The sequence below is a fragment of the Acomys minous genome, assembly GCF_964271855.1.
Source record: "Acomys minous genome assembly, chromosome: 20".
In the NCBI taxonomy this organism is placed as follows: Eukaryota; Metazoa; Chordata; class Mammalia; order Rodentia; family Muridae; genus Acomys; species Acomys minous.
Genome location: NC_140502.1, coordinates 10,506,741 through 10,524,111, shown reverse-complemented (window position 1 = coordinate 10,524,111; position 17,371 = coordinate 10,506,741). Strand labels below are relative to the sequence as shown.

The 17,371-nt window shown below is 54.3% G+C and overlaps 2 protein-coding genes across 5 annotated transcripts; both read right to left on the bottom strand.

The window, feature by feature from the left end:
• Positions 1 to 466: 466 nt before the first annotated feature.
• Positions 467 to 3,062, bottom strand: NAT14 (N-acetyltransferase 14 (putative)). Of its 4 annotated transcripts, none has more exons than XM_084770360.1 (3): positions 2,594 to 3,062; positions 1,932 to 2,060; positions 467 to 1,460 (listed from the first exon to the last, which is right to left on the bottom strand). In XM_084770360.1, the coding sequence occupies exons 2-3, from the start codon at positions 2,001 to 2,003 to the stop codon at positions 912 to 914; spliced, it is 621 nt and encodes a 206-aa protein (XP_084626486.1). In that variant the 5' UTR covers positions 2,004 to 2,060; positions 2,594 to 3,062; the 3' UTR covers positions 467 to 911. The 4 variants fall into 4 exon arrangements, with proteins under 4 accessions (XP_084626486.1, XP_084626487.1, XP_084626485.1 ...); XM_084770361.1 differs by having other exon boundaries at positions 1,932 to 2,057; XM_084770359.1 differs by lacking the exon at positions 2,594 to 3,062 and adding an exon at positions 2,316 to 2,534.
• Positions 3,063 to 3,216: 154 nt separating this feature from the next.
• On the bottom strand, positions 3,217 to 10,477 carry ZNF628 (zinc finger protein 628). Its single transcript, XM_084770304.1, has 2 exons — positions 10,227 to 10,477; positions 3,217 to 6,452 (listed from the first exon to the last, which is right to left on the bottom strand). Exons 1-2 carry the CDS (start codon positions 10,453 to 10,455, stop codon positions 3,349 to 3,351), a joined length of 3,333 nt encoding a protein of 1,110 aa, XP_084626430.1. The 5' UTR covers positions 10,456 to 10,477; the 3' UTR covers positions 3,217 to 3,348.
• Between the last annotated feature and the right edge of the window lie 6,894 nt (positions 10,478 to 17,371).

Below are 17,371 nucleotides of genomic sequence, written 5' to 3'. Positions count from 1 at the left end.
CTAGGAGGTACTTCCTAGGTCAAGAAAAGAAATGCAAGAAGCCCCCTCTCTCTCCATTTACCACAGTGGCAAATCTGGATCTGGGCGGCTTCCGGGCTCTGTCTCAGGAAGGAGTGTCTGAACTTATCAGTTCCCAGAACAAAGGTATGGAGGGCAGAGAGAGCAAGGGGTCAAGGCTTCGGTCTGGAGGGGGTGCCTACACACACACACACACACACACACACACACACACACACGTGCACAACCAGGCAGCTGTGAGGGGAAAAACTTTGGTAATGGGGCGTATGAGTCAGAAGGCCTGGCAGGGACTGGGCTGCTGCTGTGAGCTCACTGCCTCTCCTTCTCCCGGCACAGTGCACACCGCCCCCCCCCCTTTCCCTAGCAATTAATGTCAACTTTGGAGGAGCCAGACAGAAGGAGGGGGTCTGGAGAGAGCAGCTGGAAAACGCATCAGAGGAGACAGGCGCACAGAAGTTTCAGGCTTTATTAACAAACAGTGTAAAAAACCAGATGGGCCTCGGAGAAGCTGTGCTCCCGGCCCTACCCACTCCCAGCAGATCTGTCCCCTTGGGGGGTATGCTCTTACAGCTCTCCCCCACGCTGAGACACACATAGCAGGGGGTTTTGTAGACCCCGAACCAGAAGAGGGTTTCAGTGCAAACAGAAGAGGGGAAAAGGAGTGGACAGGGTGACCTCTAGTGGTCCCGGAAGGCCAAGAAAGGATTTGTTCTACTTGAGTTCAGAGTCCCCGCTGCGCTGTGGGCATGTAAGCCCGTCAACCTTGGTGCCTCGCTATCGGTCCGGCAGACTAGGTAGACACTGAGGGAGGGGATGTAAAGTGCCTGGCACATAGTAGATGCTCTTTAGGTGCTGGGTCCCCACCCATCTCCCCCAGTGGGCGTGGTCTCTAATCACAGGTCTTTGCTGAATTCCCTTACCAGCGTATAGCCCATGCAGCCCCAGCCTCCCTCTGCCTGGTAGCCACAGGCCTCCAATAACCCTGCCACCCGCCAAGCAGCCACAGCCACTGGGACCACGAGCCGGGCCCGAGGCTCCCCCATACTCCCAGCCCATGCTCGGGCTCGGGCCTCAGCAAAGGCCAGCAGCCTCCTGCCCACGCCCTTGCGTCGGTGCCATCGAGAGACAGAGAGGCGGGTGACTCGGGCTCCGTCGCCCAAGTTGGCACCAGGGGCCAGAGCCAGGACCCCGCACACGTCACCGGAGCCCCGGACAGCCACCCAGGGACCCCCCAGGCCGCCTGGTGGAGGCAGAGAACCCCATCGGGCTCTGAGGCCCAGCTTCACAGCAGCCACGGCCAGAAACACGGGCAGCAGGAGGGCCAGGGCGAAGGAGGCCAGGACGAAGCGCAATCCGCTGCTGGCTGCAGCCAGGAGGAGAAGGGCCGGCGGACGTGTCAGAGCGTGGAGAGCCACACGGTTTTCCGTGTCTTTAACACCAGCCTGTGGGGGTGGGGTGGGGCCATAAATCACATTGGAATACCCAAGATGTTCCCAAGTGGGAAGAGACGCCAGCTGATGGGGTGGTCTCAGTCTGGCCCACTGAATGAGGTTTGGATGAATGAATTAAAGTCGGGATGGCAGGCTAGGACACTGGACAGGATAGGGAAAGTGAAACCATGGGCTCTTCACTGGAGGGTGAAAGCACCCCTCATTTTGAGGCTGGTAAGGAGACCTGAACATCTAGCCCCAAGGCCCTTCCAACTGCTTTTTTTTTTTTTTAAATAATAGTTGAGGTGTAAGTAGGGAGACGGCACTAGAGAAAAGGGACCAATTAAAAACAGCTGAGGCAAAGATATCCCCCCCCCCCCTTTGGAGATCCCCGGGAGCTCAGGCAGGTGGGCGGGACTGGTGGAACCCACTTGGAACGTCCTGAGCTGCGCATGCTCACTGGTGCCCCTGCCGGCCTCTCACCTTCAGCATCTCCAGCACCAGGGGCTTCTCATCTTCCCTCATCTCTCGCACTGACAGGTGATTGGGGGCCATGGTAGCCCCCAGGCCGCCGCCACCTCCCCACCCCCAGGAGGGAGCGTAGTGCACCTGCTGAGAACAAGTAGGTTGGTGTTAGGTGGGCACCTGTGTCCTAAGAGTCTGGGAGTGATAGGCTGCGGCATTTCCCAGATCACCAAGGACGCTGGAGCACTGCCAAAGAGGACTGCCATGTGGCAGGTCAGGCGCCCCCGTACCCACTCCGGGGAAGGCACTCAACGGTCTGTGAACTCATCCCTCCCCGCGCTACAGGAACATGTCTTCTGCAATGGTCCCACCCCGGATAGCAGAACAGGGCCCTGCAAGCACCTCCACGGGGTTCCTCGAATCCCCTGACAACAGGGGGGGTGGAGGGGGGGACAGGGTCAGAAAGGGGTCACCACCGGAAGTGACGTCCACACTCCGGACAGGAGGTGGAGCCAGCGCCTAAGCAATTGTTGCCAAGCTTCCCCTACTACCGGGCAGCGGATGGGAGTAAAGAGGAAACTGCGAGGGGGAGGGAAGAGCTGTGACCTGCGGGAGGCTGGTGGGAGAACCTTGGGGAAAGGGATGGAGGTGTGGGGGAAAGAGCAGAGAGGGTTTCTTACCAGGCCCGCCCGCGGAGGGATTGCACAGATCCCTTCTTGCCGGTCCTTCGTTGCTAAGCAACTTGAGCATCAGGATGAGGAGGCGTTGCTTGTGAATCTAGTCTCATTGGTGCATGGGTCTTTGCGGGAAGGGGTGGGGACAAAACTGAGCACCCCCATCCGCGGAGACCTTTATCTCAACCTGGTGGCACCTGTATAGTGTCGTTTGGATCAATAATATCCCTCTACATACCTTTCAGGTGAGAGTGACTTATAGGAAAGTAGAAAATCCGGAATTTGAACCCTGATCCTCCCTATTATAATGACTACAGTGACACATGAACATACAAAGGATGGGAGAGGACCAGAAAAATAGCTCAGCAAGTAAGAGAACTTGTCTAGCGGAAACCCACATGGCAGATACCCACAAAGTCATCTCTCTGACCTCCACAAGTATATTCCAACATAATAAAGGTCTTAAAAGTATAAAAGGTGGGGGGATTGAGCCCCATCCTGGAGAAGCAGCTTCCAAGTTCAAAGTAAGTCATCTCAGAGCCAGGAAACAAGAATAACGACTTCCAGGTCTTGCTTAGCGGGAGCTAAGCCCATGACTATGCCCTCCCTCATGAAAACAAGAGCAAGAAGAGATTCTGGGTCTTTATTAGCACGCCCAGCCAGCAGCCCCTTGACTTTGGGGCTGACCCCAGGCCAGCTGAGGAGAACAGTTAGCTGCAGGGGAAGGGGTCCATGACACACAAAGGTCCTACTCAGTCTCTTCAAAATGTGTGCACCAGCTGGACTGCAGGCAGAGTCTGCACAATCTGGATAGAAGGCAAGCTCTGGGGGGCCATGACCCCTGGTCCAGCCACTGCAGGGATCACTTGTACCATCTGGGAGGGAGGAGCTACGGGCACCCCAACAGGGGCAGAGACTGAGCCAGGTGCTGGTGGGGCCAAAAGCTGCAGTGTGGTGGCACCCCCCGCAACACTGCTGTTCTCCAGCAGATCAGTAGCTGGGGCGCTTCGAATGATGAGGAGTTTCTGTCCTGATGGGCCGGTGGCAGCTGGCTCTGTCAGCCCGGGGGAAAGCGTTTCCACCTCCTGCACACAGAGCCTCGTCTGCTCACCATCCGCCCCACTCAGCACCAGCACACTCTGCAGGCCCTCATCCGTTTGCAGCGTCTCTAACAGGACATCCTGGACCATACCAGCGCTGGCCTCGCTGTCCCCCACTTCCCCAGGTCCAGGGCCGGTCAGCAACTCTTCGGCTGCCCCACTCTGAACCACCAGCAGGTTTGGAGCATCTGTGGCCACAGCTCCTCCACTAGAATTGGAGACTTGGCCTGTCAGGGGCTGGAGCTGGACCGTGGTCACTTCCTGTGCTGGTTGGAGCTGGACCGTGGTCACTTCCTGTGCTGGCTGGAGCTGGACGGTGGCCACCTCCTGTGCTGGCTGAAGCTGAACCCCGCTCACTTCCTGAGGTCCTGTCTCCCCACTCCCTACATTCTGCACAACAATGAGGCTCTGCCCTCCCCCCCCAGCCCCTGCACTGCTACCTCCCTGGACCCCCAGACCACCTGGGCCTGGAAACCACATTACCCCTGTCCCCTGTCCAGTCTTTCCCACAGCCCGAGGGCCCTGTCTTGCAGCACCATTGCCCGGACCACTAACACTGGCAGGAGGCAGCAGGATGACCTTAGGCGGTGGAGGAGGAGGAGGTGGGGGGGTAGGGGGATGGACACTGCTAGGTATCAGCTGGAGGCCCTGGGCAGTCTGTACAAGGAGAAAAGTCTGAGAATTGGGGGTGACCGGGCCTGGGGGCATAGGCTGAGCTGTGCCCCCAGCTACTTCGAGTGAGAGTGTAGTCTGGAGATGGGGAAGAACATGGACATCTTGGGCAGCCAGAGGAGCTGGAGCAGCGGCCAGTGGGGTAGGGGGCTGCGACGCAGTAGGGCCCGTGCTGCCCGAGGCTGCGGTGGCTGGGGTGTGCGTCCTCAGATGCCGCTGCAGGTAGGCGGCCATGACAAAGCCTCGACCACAAATGGGACATGCAAAGGGGCGCTCGGCAGAATGGGTGCGCTGGTGCAGCAGCAGGTTGGAGGAGTGCGTGAAGGTCTTGGGGCAGAGTGGGCAACGGAAGGGCCGCTCGCCCGTGTGCACGCGTTGGTGCTGCCGGAGGTTGGAGGTCTGTGCAAAACTTTTGCCACACACACTACAGGAATGGGGCCGCTCGCCAGTGTGCACGTGCCGATGGCGCCGCAGGCACGAAGTGTTACGGAAGGCTTTGCCACACTCACTGCAGGCGTAGGGCCGCTCGCCCGAGTGAAGCCGCAGATGGTACTGGTAGTGGGAGGACCACTTGAAGGTGAGGCCGCACTGGCCGCAGGTGAAGGCCCGCAGGCCGGTGTGCACTCGCTGGTGGATGGCCAGCAGGGAAGAGCGCTTGAAGGCTTTGCCGCACTCCCCGCACTGGTAGGGCCGCTCGCCTGTGTGGTCCCGCAGGTGGTAGCGCAGCCCGGAAGAACCCTTGAAGGCTTTGCCACACTCTGCACATTTGTACGGCCGCTCTGCGGAGACAGGGGCGGGCGGGGGAGGTGGTGGGGCAGGAATGGCTGGGGCTAGAGGCTCCTGGGGACAGGTAACCTCGGCAGCCTCAGCCTGAGGGGGTGGCCGTCCAGCTGCTGCCTCCTCCACGTGGCACTGCTGGTGAGCCAACAGGCTGGCCAGCTGTGGGAAGGCGCCGTCACAGCTGCCGCAGCGGAAGGCCTGCCCACTGGCAGCGCCATGGCTGTGCTGGTGGCGGGACAGCCCAGCCACAGTCCGGAAGGATTTCCCACAAGGCAGGCAAGCAAAGTTAGGAGGGCCCGTAGCGGCAGGCGGGGGCTGTGGCAGAGGGGGGTCAGCCTGGGGCAGCTCGGGAGGTGCATCCTGGGGCTGGGGGGCCACGGTGGGACCCGGGCATGGCTGATGCTCCAAGAGGAGCTCCTCGCTGCTGAAGCCCTGCTCGCAGCCATCGCAGCGGTACACCAGCTCCACCGTGGTCTCCGCAGCAGCCAGAAAGAGCTCGGGCACCACGGGTGGGGGCTGGGCTGGCGGGGCTGGGGGAGCGGGCGGACTGCGGGGCTGCAGATAGGCATCAGAGACCAGGACCTTGCTGCTGTCGCTGCTGGTCTCCCCGGCAGGGGCGGAGCCAGGGGCGGGGCCGTGGGTGCGGTGGTGCAAAAGCAGGTTGGAGGAGTGTGTAAAGGTCTTGGGGCAGAGAGGGCAGCGGAAGGGCCGCTCGCCCGTGTGCACCCGCTGGTGCTGTCGCAGATTGGTACTCTGCGTGAAGCTCTTGCCGCAAATGCTGCAGGTGTACGGGCGTTCTCCGGTGTGCACGTGCCGGTGGCGCCGCAAGCTGGACGAGTTCTTGAAAGCCTTGGGGCAGTCGGGGCATGGGTAGGGCCGCTCACCTGTGTGCTGCCGCAGGTGGTACTGGTAGTGGGATGACCACTTGAAGGCCAGGCCACACTGGCCGCAGGTGAAGGCCCGCAGGCCTGTGTGCACGCTGCGGTGGATCTGCAGCAGGGAGGAACGCTTGAAGGCTTTGGGGCAGTCAGGGCACTGATAGGGCCGCTCGCCTGTGTGGCCGCGTTGGTGGTAGAGTAGGGCTGAGGAACCCTTGAAGGCTTTGGGGCAGTCTGGGCACTTATAGGGCCGCTCGCCCGTGTGCGTGCGCTGATGGTGCAGGAGCCGAGATGACCACCGAAACGACTTGCCGCATTCCCCGCACTCATACTGGGCAGCAGGGGTGGGTGCCGGGGCCGTGGGGCCTGGCTTGTCCCCAGCTCCCTCTGTGGTGGAAGCTGGCGCCATGTCTACGTGGGAGCCGGCCATCACACCTGGTGGAAGGATTCTGATGAGAATGGGCAAGCACTGGGCCCCACCACCACTCATCCTGGCTCTTCCAGTAACAAAGCGGCTGCCTCCCTATGTCACCCACACTGTAAAGGCTCTGCCTTAGGGTTAGGGTTTCCAACCGCCTAATAACACACTGTCATAGACTGGGGGGGGGGCGGGGGGAATGATGGGGTACCTGGGATGCGAAACATCTCAGCCAACTAGCTCCGCCTCTAGGAAGGCACATGTCCAGGAAGGTGTGGTCTCTGGCCAGAGCACTGCCTTCAGGAGGACACTGGCTCCCTTGAAGAAGCCTCCGGCTTTACTTCCTGCCTGTTTTGAAGACTTAACCCTTACCTCTCCACCTCAACACTTGTCCCCCCCACACCCACACCCTAAAACAGTTTCACTGTAAGCAAAGTGATCAGAGCCTCAGGCATCCCACTCCACCACCCCTTACCGGCCTCACTCTGTCTCGGGACCCCCAAGTCCCTAGTGATGGCCTCCTGTCCCTGCAGGATCCATCATGCCATCACCAGCACGTGACCCAGCCTCCTGTGCACACTCCCCGTCTCACTGTGCATTCATTTCTGCCCACAACTGCAAACACCCCCTGTGCTGCTCAACTGACGCGGCACTTTCTCGGGTCCCTGCGCTCACTCAGTGGGAATCCCTTGGCATCTTTCTTCCCGTTAAGTCCTCTTGTGTCCCTGTTCTTACAGGTGACCTTGCCACTGACCACTGATCTCACGCTCCAATCCCTGCACCAATGGCTCCCAGATGGGCCAACTGTGGGGACACTCCCTTCGCTTGTCTGTCAAGTGCTCACCCTACAGTGCACAGGAGGAATCCCCACAAAGGTCCAGTCCAAAAGACCAGCAGCACAGGCTGCAAAACTGTAGCGTTCCCAGGCACACGCTGACCTGTGCCACAGCCTCTGACCCCCCTGGCTGGGCCAGCAGGAGGCTTCTCTGCCCCATCACTCCCTGCTCTTCCCTCTGGAATCACTCGTCACCTGGAGGCCCCAGCACCCCAGCACCTTGTCCTTGATGTTTTCCTTAAAGCGTGTCTCCTAGCTTAAAACGGCTGACTTTCCTTCCTGTCACCATCTTAGCCTTTGGGCTGGATCCTTCTAAACCTAGGGGTGCACAGTTAAGAATTCAATCAAGAACTGCTCTTTGGCACCACGCCTTTAATCCCAGTACTAGGAGGGGCGGGTGTGGGAGCAGAGGCCGGTGGATCACTGTGAGTTCGAGGCCAGCCTGGTCTACAAAGTGAGTCCAGGACAGGCAAGGCTACACAGAGAAACCCTGTCTCAAAAAAACTAAAACTAAAACTAAAAAGAACTGCTCTTTCCATCCGCCCCTCTCTCTGGAATCCCTAGTCCCCTCCTAGGACTCCACAACCTATAGTTGAAGGACTCCAAGAGTGTGGCTCCACCCAGGCCTCTCCCTCTGCTCCACAGACTTGGGGCGCTGTGCCTAAGACACCTCACACTTGACCACGATCTAACTCCAGGTCTTCCCCCCTCTGCGACCTCCTATTGAAAAGCTTAAAAACAGGGCTGGAGATGCAGCGCTGTTGGTGGAGTGCCTACTCAGCACACACAGAGCCCTGGGTTTGACACCACCCCCACCCCGCACCGCATACACCAGGTACGGTGACACGGTGACACGGAAGGCCTGAGTAGGCCAGAAGGCCACACGCGTATGAAAGCAGCCTGCTGACTGCTCCTGATTGGTAGCCTCCTCCTTCCCCTCTTGCTGCCCTCCTGTCCTTGGAGCCTTTCAACCAGGCAGGGAAAGCTGCCCCTACCTTGGGATTCCTGCTCAGGACCCCTGCCCTCCACCATCCACGACTCACTTCCAAGTCTTTGCTGAAATCAGCCCAGAGAGACTTCCTCGGGCCACTGTACTGAAATCCCTTCAGCACTGCCTGCTCTATTCCCACAGCCTTCTTCATGGGGCTCATTGCCTTCTAAGTACTACACAGCCAGAATTTCTCTCTTTGTTTTGTTTTCTGAGACAGGGTCTCTCTGCACAGCCCTGGCTGTCCTGGAACTCACTATGGAGACCAGGCTGGTCTCAAACTCAGAGAGCCGCCTGCCTCTGCCTCCTGAGTGCTGGGATTAAAGGCGTGCGCCACCACCGCTGCCTCCGCCACCACCTTAGCCAGGATTTCTCAACCTCATCAGCACAGAGATTTGGGGATGGGTTGTTCTTTGTCAAAGGGGCTGTCTCGGGGCTGGAGAGATGGCTCAGAGGTTAAGAGCACTGTCTGCTCTTCCAAAGGTCCTGAGTTCAATTCCCAGCAACCACATGGTGGCTCACTAACATCTATAATGAGATCTGCTGCCCTCTTCTGGTGTGAAGATATACATGCAGGCAGAACACTATATATATACATACATACATACATATATATATGTAATAAATAAGTCTTTTTTTTTAAAAGAGGGGCTGTCTCAGACTTTGTGGGGTGTTTGTGGGGGAGGATTCCTGACCTCAACAGGATGGACGCCATTGGTAACTAACACAGTACCAGCTTGACCCTCCCTAGTAAATCCTCAAGTCAGAGCTGCAGTGTGTTCCCCGCCCCAGTCCCATCACAGCCCTCTTACTGCTTGCTTTATTCTGTGAATGTACACACCATGGAAACAGGGTGCCTCCGCCTTGTTCACTGCTGCCTCCATCCCAGTGCCTATGGAAACAGCAGCCTAGTGCATGCTCAGTAGATGTAGCTCCAGTGCCCAGAGGTCAGGGCATCCCCCTTTCCACAGGCTATGAAGGATTTTTTTTTCTTAATGGGCGAGCATCCCTTTTGCAATGTAAAATGACAAATGAGTTTAAGAAACCGCCCCTGTTGAGCTAGGCTAAGCCAAGGCTACACAGAGAAACCCTGTCTCGAAAAACAAAAAAACAAACAAACAAACAAAGAGAAATCGCCTGTGCCTTTGAGGCCACATCTTTTGTTTTGTTTGTTTGTTTGTTTGTTTCGTTTTTCGAGACAGAGTTTCTCTGTGTAGCCTTGGCTGGCTGTCCTGGACTCACTTTGTGACCAGGCCAGGCTGGCCTCGAACTCACAGCGATCCGCCTGCCTCTGCCTCCCCAGAGGCATGAGCCCAGCTGAGGCCACATCTTTTTAACACAAGATACCCAAAGGAATAGGGACCCATCTTAGCAGTAGGAGTCCCCTTTAAAAGGCTGGGCTTCGCTAGCATGCTCTCGGGGCTTGGGATGCAGCTCTCAGTTGCTAATGGCTGGCACGCATGAAGTCCTGGGTTCGATTCACAAATACAACCCAGAACTGGGCGTGGTGGCACAGGCCTGTAATCCCAGAACATAGGAGGTGAAGGCTGGAGGACCATAAATTCAAGGTCATTCTCAGCTATACAGGGAGTCTGAGGGCATCCGGAGCTATGTGAGATTTTTTTTGTCTATCTTGACTCAGATATTCTAGGGACCAGGGGGATTATGCAATTTTTCGTTCAGTGTCTGGGACAATTGCCCGGATTTTAAGAAAATAATCGCCCTTTTAAGAGAAGAGAAAGGGGAGGAAAAAAGGCAGTAAGCTTTGGGAGAGGGGGGGGAAAAAAAAAAGCATAGCTAAACACATTGCCCTTACCCTTTAAGAGGGCGGAGTCGGCCTAACAGATTAAATCTCGGCGGCGAAATAGCGACCTTCCCTTTAAGGTACCCCTTCCGGTTTCCCGCTCGCCGTTTCTCAGACGGCCCCGCCCTCCGGCCCTTCCCCCACCGCGCCCTCCGGTCTCTCACCTGTGGCCCCGGTCGGGGAGGGAGGGGGGGGCATCAAGGAGAACCCCAGGGCCTTCCCGCGGGGGCTGACGGGAAGCGGGGCCCCTCCGCACAAGCGCTGCGGGAGCCGCGGCCCGGGAGGGGGCGGGGGCGCGCTCCCTCCCCACGGCCCCCCGGGCGCGAGGCACTCAACCTTTATCGGCGGCCTCTCGCGCACACAAACCCCGCCGCCGCCGCCGCCTTGCGTCATGACGTAACGCGCTGCGTCCAGCCGGGCCCCGCCCACCGCTGGGCTTCGCCAGGTGCAGGGTCCTGGGGACGGGGGGGGGGGGGGGGTCGGGGCCTGAGGCTGGTATGGGGCTCAGCTGCTGGAAAGGAACTCCCCAGGCGGGGGAAACTGAGGCACGCAATCTTCCGCGTGGCCTGGGTCTCGGGGGTGGGGGTGGAGTCTGAGTTGACCCCTACAAGCCTGCTGGCAGATCTGGGGCCACGCTTGCTTTCTCAGCCTGGGCACGGATGACTTTGGGATAGATTGATTTTATTATTTTGATTTTATTTTATTTTTTTTTACTACGGGCTCATGGAGGGAGCCCAGTATGCAGCCCAGGCTGGCCTTGCATTCATAAATCTTCAAACCTCCACTTCCCCAGAGCTGGCATTACACGCGTGTGTGCTTCTTCTGCATACTCTCTTGAAATAGTTGGGTTGGTTTTGGTGGGAGCTAACCTGTGCAGAGTGTGGTCATCCCGAGCTCTAGTTAGCGGTGGAACTGCCCCGTGCGCGCGCGCGCGCACACACACACACACACACACACACACACACACACACACACACACACACTTAATGACAAACACTCGGGCATTGTGGGCCTCCCACACACACCCCACCAGCCGCTGGATTTGATTTCCTAATCCCCCTGCCTCTGTCGCCCAAGTGCTGGGATTACAGGGCTGCACCACCACCACAAAGGGCTTCTACAGGCTATTCTGTGCCCTTACCCAAAAGGCGTCTTTAACCCATCTCTGCCACAGTAACCAGGGTCCTCTTGTCAGTAGTGGGGGGTTGGGGGGAGGGGAAGAGCGGGAGACAGACAACTCCATACAATTGTCAGCAGCCAGAGCAGTTCCCCTAGACTTTTAGGGATCTCGACTTAAGCCAAACCGGATATGTGGCTCGGAGTCAAAGGAATTTCACAACTATAGCCAGTAAATGAAACGGATCTGGTGACTTTATTAAATAAAGATATTATAGTATAGGTTTAAGCACAAAGTTTAAGAAAGGATCTCAGCTGGGCATGGTGGCGCACGCCTTTAGTCCCAACTCTCGGGAGGCAGAGGCAGACTGATTTTGTGAGTTCCAGGCCAGCCTGTTCTACAAAGCGAGTGCAGGACAGCAAGGGCTATTACACAAACTATGTCTCAAAAACAGCAACAAAAAAGCTGGGGCGAGGGACAGGGATCTCAGAAGAAAGACACATCCAAGTGTACATATGAGCTACTGCGGGCAGTTAAGATGCACTCAAACTTAAGTACAGGCTCCTAGGGGACAGTAAGCAATTGTCAGCATTAGCCAGAGGCCAACTTGGTGACTCTCTGGAAGTTGCTAAAAAAAAAATCACTCTCAGTTCCCCAGTAAGGAAAAGAGATTCTTTAAGATTTGCTTGTTTGCCAAGAAGAGACTTGATACCCTATGAGCATATAAAGGGGGAGGAGGTCCCCCTCAGTCACAGTCATAGAGGAGGGGAGTAAAGGGAAAATGGGAGGGAGGGAGGAATGGGAGGATACAAGGGATGGATACCCATTGACATGTAATAAGAATAAATTAATAAATAACCATTGAGATGTAACGAATAAATTAATAAAAAATTAAAGAATAAATTAATAAAATAAAATTTAAAAAATTTTTGTTTGTTTCTTTCTCTTTTTTTTTTTTTTTTTTTTTTTTTTTTGGTTTTTGGTTTTTTTGAGACACGGTTTTGCTGTGTAACCTCGGCTGTCCTGGGCTCGCTTTGTAGACCAGGCTGGCCTCGAACTCACAGCAATCCGCCTGCCTCTGCCTCCCGAGTGCTGGGATTAAATGTGTGCATCACCATGTCCGGCTCCGATTTGCTTGTTTCTTAAAGACCTATTTATTCTTGCTTTCTGTATATGTGAGAGTGCTCACATGTATGTCTGTGCACCGCATGTGTGCCTGGTGCATGAAGATGCCAAAAGAGAGCATCAGATCCTCTGCAGCCAGACTTGCAAGGCTTCTGTGAGCCGTCTGGTGTGGTCACGTGGACCGGAAGCCCAAGCCTCTGTAAAAGTAGCAATTGCTCTTAGCTGCCAAGCCATCTCTCCTTAGTGGTGGTAACTAAAAAAACGTCATGCAGAGGGCTGGCGAGATGACTCAACAGATGCTGAAGCTTGCCCAGTCTGATGATGCAGCCACAGCCACTGTGGAGGAAGGAGAGAACCAACTTCCACAAGTTGTCGTGCACCTTTGGACACACACAATAAGTAGATCGACGTAATTTTTTTTTCATTTTATTTATTGGAGAGTGTGGGGCTCTGCTGTTAGGGTCGAAGTCTGGTATTTTCAGATAGCGTCTGAGCTCGGCATAAGAAGATGGACTCCTTTTCTTAGCTGGGTTCCCTCTCTGCCTGACCTGGGGAACCCCCAGACCCTCTAAGGAACATCAGGGAGATTACAAACCCAATCCTTTGCTGATAAGAAATCCTTTTAGGGCAGGGGTGGTGGCACACGCCTTTAATCCCAGCACGTAGGAGACAGAGGTAGGTGGATCTCTGTGAGTTCCAGGCCAGCCTGGTCTACAAAGTGAGTCCAGGACAGCCAAGGCTAACATGGAGAAACCCTGTCTTGGAATAAAAAAAAATATTTCTGGAGAGAGATAATTGTGTTGAGATATCTATCTGTCCTGTCTGTAACAACATGGTTTGGTACTTTGTATTTGATTGTTAATTATTTTGCTCCCCAAGGTCTGTTTGCTGTCTTTTATGAGCACTCACATACCTCAAAATGACATTTGTAACATTGCCTAAGAAATAATTCCTGGAGCTGGGCGTGGTGGCACACACCTCCAACCCCAGCACTTGGGAGGCAGAGGCAGGGGGATCACCATGAGTTTGATGTAGGGGACGGGCTATATGGCCAATGTTCAGCCATCTTGTCAGAGCCTAGATTCCTATTTCTCCAGCAGTCTGTCATTTACCAGAAACCAGCTGACCCTGTTGTGGTCAGTTAGACACCTATTGTGGTTTATTGTGTGGGATGGTCATTCTAAGACCCCCGAGCTACTCCTTTCTGGCTATCAACTAGCTTTTCCAGTAAGACTACTGATAAGATCAAAGGCCAGCTGCCTGTGAGCAGCTGTTCTGGGAACTTTTTCCTGACTCACCAGATCTTTCACAACTTCCCTTTCTCTCTGGAATTTCTCCATCTTCTGTGATTATATCAGCTGTAAAGGTAGACACCAGTTGGAGCATTCCAGAGTTAGGTATCCATAGCAACCCTTGCTTATGCAAATACCCATGCCTCTGTGCCTATAAAAACTCTGTGAAATTTTTCAATAAACGGGGCTTGATCAGAATCCAGACTTGCCCCCATTTCTTCGTGTCTTGTGTTCTGTCCCTATACAGGAGAATTTTCCTCCTGAGCATTAGTCGAACCCCGGCAGGCCAGGTCATTTTGAGGCCAGCCTGGTCAACAAAATGAGTCCAGGATGACCAAGGCTACACAGAGAAACCCTGACTCGAAAAAACAAAAAGAAAGAAAGAAAGAAATTACTCCTGATTGGCTGAATAAAAGGCCCATACCTGGGCACAACAGAAGTAAAGGGTAGTGTTATGCTCATCAGATTGATAGATCCCCAAAGACCACCAGGAGTCAGAAGCCGTGTGCAAAAGCAAGGAGTCTTTATTTAAACTCCAAGGGCTCTCAAACCTCACCGAAGCAGCAGCAGATCAGCACGAGAGCCCTGATCCACCATTAGGCAGGGGTTTTATCATAGTTATGAACAAAGCACCAAAGTTTCCAGTTTGGCTATTACAGGATTAGTTGACATTTAGCAAGTTGGGTTGGCACTAGGGTATTGGTGGGGCCTTACCGCATTTGTAGGTGCTTTCCGGCTGTCCCCTGATTGGCCCAGGCCTAAGTTTGTGGTTTTTACAGTAACTGGGATGACCTTGAGGACTGGCCTAAGATGAAGTCCAGCAACAAAATGGAGTCACAATGGCTGGGGTTCCACCGTGGTGCTGAGGTTCCAGGGTTTGTGGGACAGGAGGACCACAGGAGGAGACAGGAACAGAAGAGAAAGGAGGAAGCAAAGCTGCCATGGGCACCGATGAAGTGGTCCAGATGAGAGACATAATGTAGGAAGTAGCCCAGATAGAAATTATTAGAGCAGATGGCATGGGATACAGGCTGGGATGTAACCAGATAACGTAGGTAGAAATGTCTGCCCAGCCCCAGGTAAAATAAGGCCTATTCTAAAATACAACAGGAGCCAGGCGTGGTGACCCACGCCTTTAATCCCAGCACTTGGGAGGCAGAGGCAGCTGGATCACTATGAGTTCGAGGCCAGCCTGGTCTACAAAGCGAGTCCAGGACAGCCAAGGCTACACAGAGAAACTCTGTCTCAAAAAACCAAAAAAATAAATAAATAAATAAATAAAATAAAATACAACAAGTCTTTTATTGATTATGATAGTGGGTTAGACAATATCACCATAATAATTACAGGTTTTCATAATAAACATTATTAGCTAGTTTTATATATTCAACAACGTCTTTCTAGAACAACTGACCAATCAAAACTGATTGATTGATGGATAAATACTTGATCCTATTGATCCTGTTTCTCCTGGAAGTCCTAATGTAGGAAGGATACCCCATCTTCTATTGATCATATGCTACCAGTCAGGGCCCCTTAAGATTGGGTCTACAGGGGCTGGAGAGATGGCTCAGAGGTTAAGAGCACTGCCAGTTCTTCCAAAGGTCCTGAGTTCAATTCCCAGCAACCACATGGTGGCTCACAACCATCTGTAATGAGATCTGGTGCCCTCTTCTGGTGTGCAGGTATACATGCGGGTGAAACACTATATACTTAAATAAATAAATCTTAAAAAAAAAAAATTGGGTATACAGGCCTGGCGTGGTGGCACAAGCCTTTAATCCCAGCACTGGGGAGGCAGAGGCAGGTGGATCTCTGTGAGTTCAAGGCCAGCCTGGTCTACACAGCGAGTCCAGGACAGCCAAGGCTAAACAGAGAAACTCTGACTTAAAAAACCAAAAAAAAAAAAAAAAAAAAAAAAAAAGATTGGGTCCACAGGTCAGAGGCCATGCTGGCTTTGAAGACCAGGGGCCACTATGGATTCCACAGAATTAACTCTCCCTTGTCAAACTGGAAAAGCGATCTAGGCTTGACCCGGCCTCCCGGAATGCTCAGGAGGAGAATTCTCCTGTATAGGGACAGAACACAAGACATGAAGAAATGGGGGGCAAGTCTGGATTCTGATCAAGCCCCGTTTATTGAAAATTTCACAGAGTTTTTATAGGCACAGAGGCATGAATATTTGCATAAGCAAGGGTTGCTATGGATACCTAACTCTGGAATGCTCCAACCGGTGTCTACCTTTACAGCTGCTATAATTGCAGAAGAGAGAGCAATTCCAGAGAGAAAGGGAAGTTGTGAAAGATCTGGTGAGTCAGGAAAAAGTTCCTGGAACTGCTGCTCGCAGGCAGCTGGCCTTTAATCTGATTTTACCAGTAGTCTTACTGGAAAAACTAGTTTACAGCCAGAAAGGAGTAGCTCGGGGGTCTTAGAATGACCATCTCCCACAATAAACCACAGCAGGTGTCTAACTGCCAAACCACGACAGGGTCAGCTGGTTTGTGGTAAACGACAGACTGCTGGAGAAATAGGAACCTAGGCTCTGACAAGATGGCTGAACATTGGCCATAGAGCCCGTCCCCTACATAGGCTCAGCGAGACAGTTACCCCTGTGAAACCCAAGAGAGGACAGATCATATCCTCAGAGAGGGGCACCCTCATTGGGACGGCATCCCTCCCCCATCTCTCTGTCACTGTGTAATGTGGGGGACTTCAGGGACTCCTCCTGAGCTGGATGCCTCCCTCTCAGATCCTGAGAGACTGGAACAGACCGACGGCCATTGCATCCTGCGGCTCTTCCACAAGTGTCAACCGCCTGAATTCACTTCCCTACACCGTTGTGAGGGCTTAGGACAGCGAGAAGGAGAGCCGGAAGAATTCCCAGCAGTACATGTGAGTGGTGTAGGACTTCAGCAAACACTCCATGAAGCTGGTCCCCAGCCTTGGAGATACACAAAATGAGACCGGAGAGAAAAAGGAGCCTGGAACCCTGAGCTGGACCTCCCAATGTCAACATAGGCATTAGCGCCCTCTGGTGGAACATCCCCAGGCTGCAAGCTGTGTGCGCTCAGGCAACTGAGCTCTCTGGGTGCTTCTCTCTTGGCTGCTAGGATTCCAAGTCAGCTTCTGGAGCTGGGCTAGCAAGAATGCTATCCTGGCTGCAGCAGTGGTGACCCCTGGCTGGCCCTTCGAGTCTGAGCCTTTCATTCTGTTCTCCAGAGACCTGAGAGTACATTTCCAGCAATTCCTGACCAAGGAATTTCAGCCTTCCTCCACCCACAAAGATTTGTAAAGAATGGACTCTTAACTGGAGGTGGAGACAAGCCTCCCTTAGGATCTCTTAAGGGGCCGGGCGGGGTGGCGCACGCCTTTAATCTCAGCACTCGGAAGGCAGAGGCAGGCGGATCGCTGTGAGTTCGAGGCCAGCCTGGTCTAAAACGCGAGTCCAGGACAGCCAAGGCTAACACAGAGAGACCCTGTTTCAAAAAACAAAAACAAAACAAACAAAAATCTCTTAAGGGAAGCTGGTGGATCACACCTGTAATCCTAGCACTCAGGAGGCAGAGGCAGGCAGATCTCTGTGAGTTCGAGGCCAGCTTGGCTATGTACAGAGAGAAACCCTGTCTCAAAAAAAGCCAAAGCCGGGCGTGGTGGCGCATGCCTTTAATCCCAGCACTCGGGAGGCAGAGGCAGGCGGATCGCTGTGAGTTCGAGGCCAGCCTGGTCTACAAAGTAAGTCCAGGACAGCCAAGGCTAACACAGAGAGAACCTGTCT

What these genes read in the sequence shown, in the direction of transcription:
- ZNF628 (XM_084770304.1), bottom strand. Translation starts at nt 10,455, where the DNA reads ATGACGCAAGGCGGCGGCGGCGGCGGGGTTTGTGTGCGCGAGAGGCCG. An exon ending in CTCCCCGACCGGGGCCACAG is followed by an intron (nt 6,453 to 10,226) that starts GTGAGAGACCGG and finishes TCCTTCCACCAG; the next exon opens with GTGTGATGGCCGGCTCCCAC.
- NAT14 (XM_084770360.1), bottom strand. Translation starts at nt 2,003, where the DNA reads ATGGCCCCCAATCACCTGTCAGTGCGAGAGATGAGGGAAGATGAGAAG. An exon ending in TGGTGCTGGAGATGCTGAAG is followed by an intron (nt 1,461 to 1,931) that starts GTGAGAGGCCGG and finishes CCACCCCCACAG; the next exon opens with GCTGGTGTTAAAGACACGGA.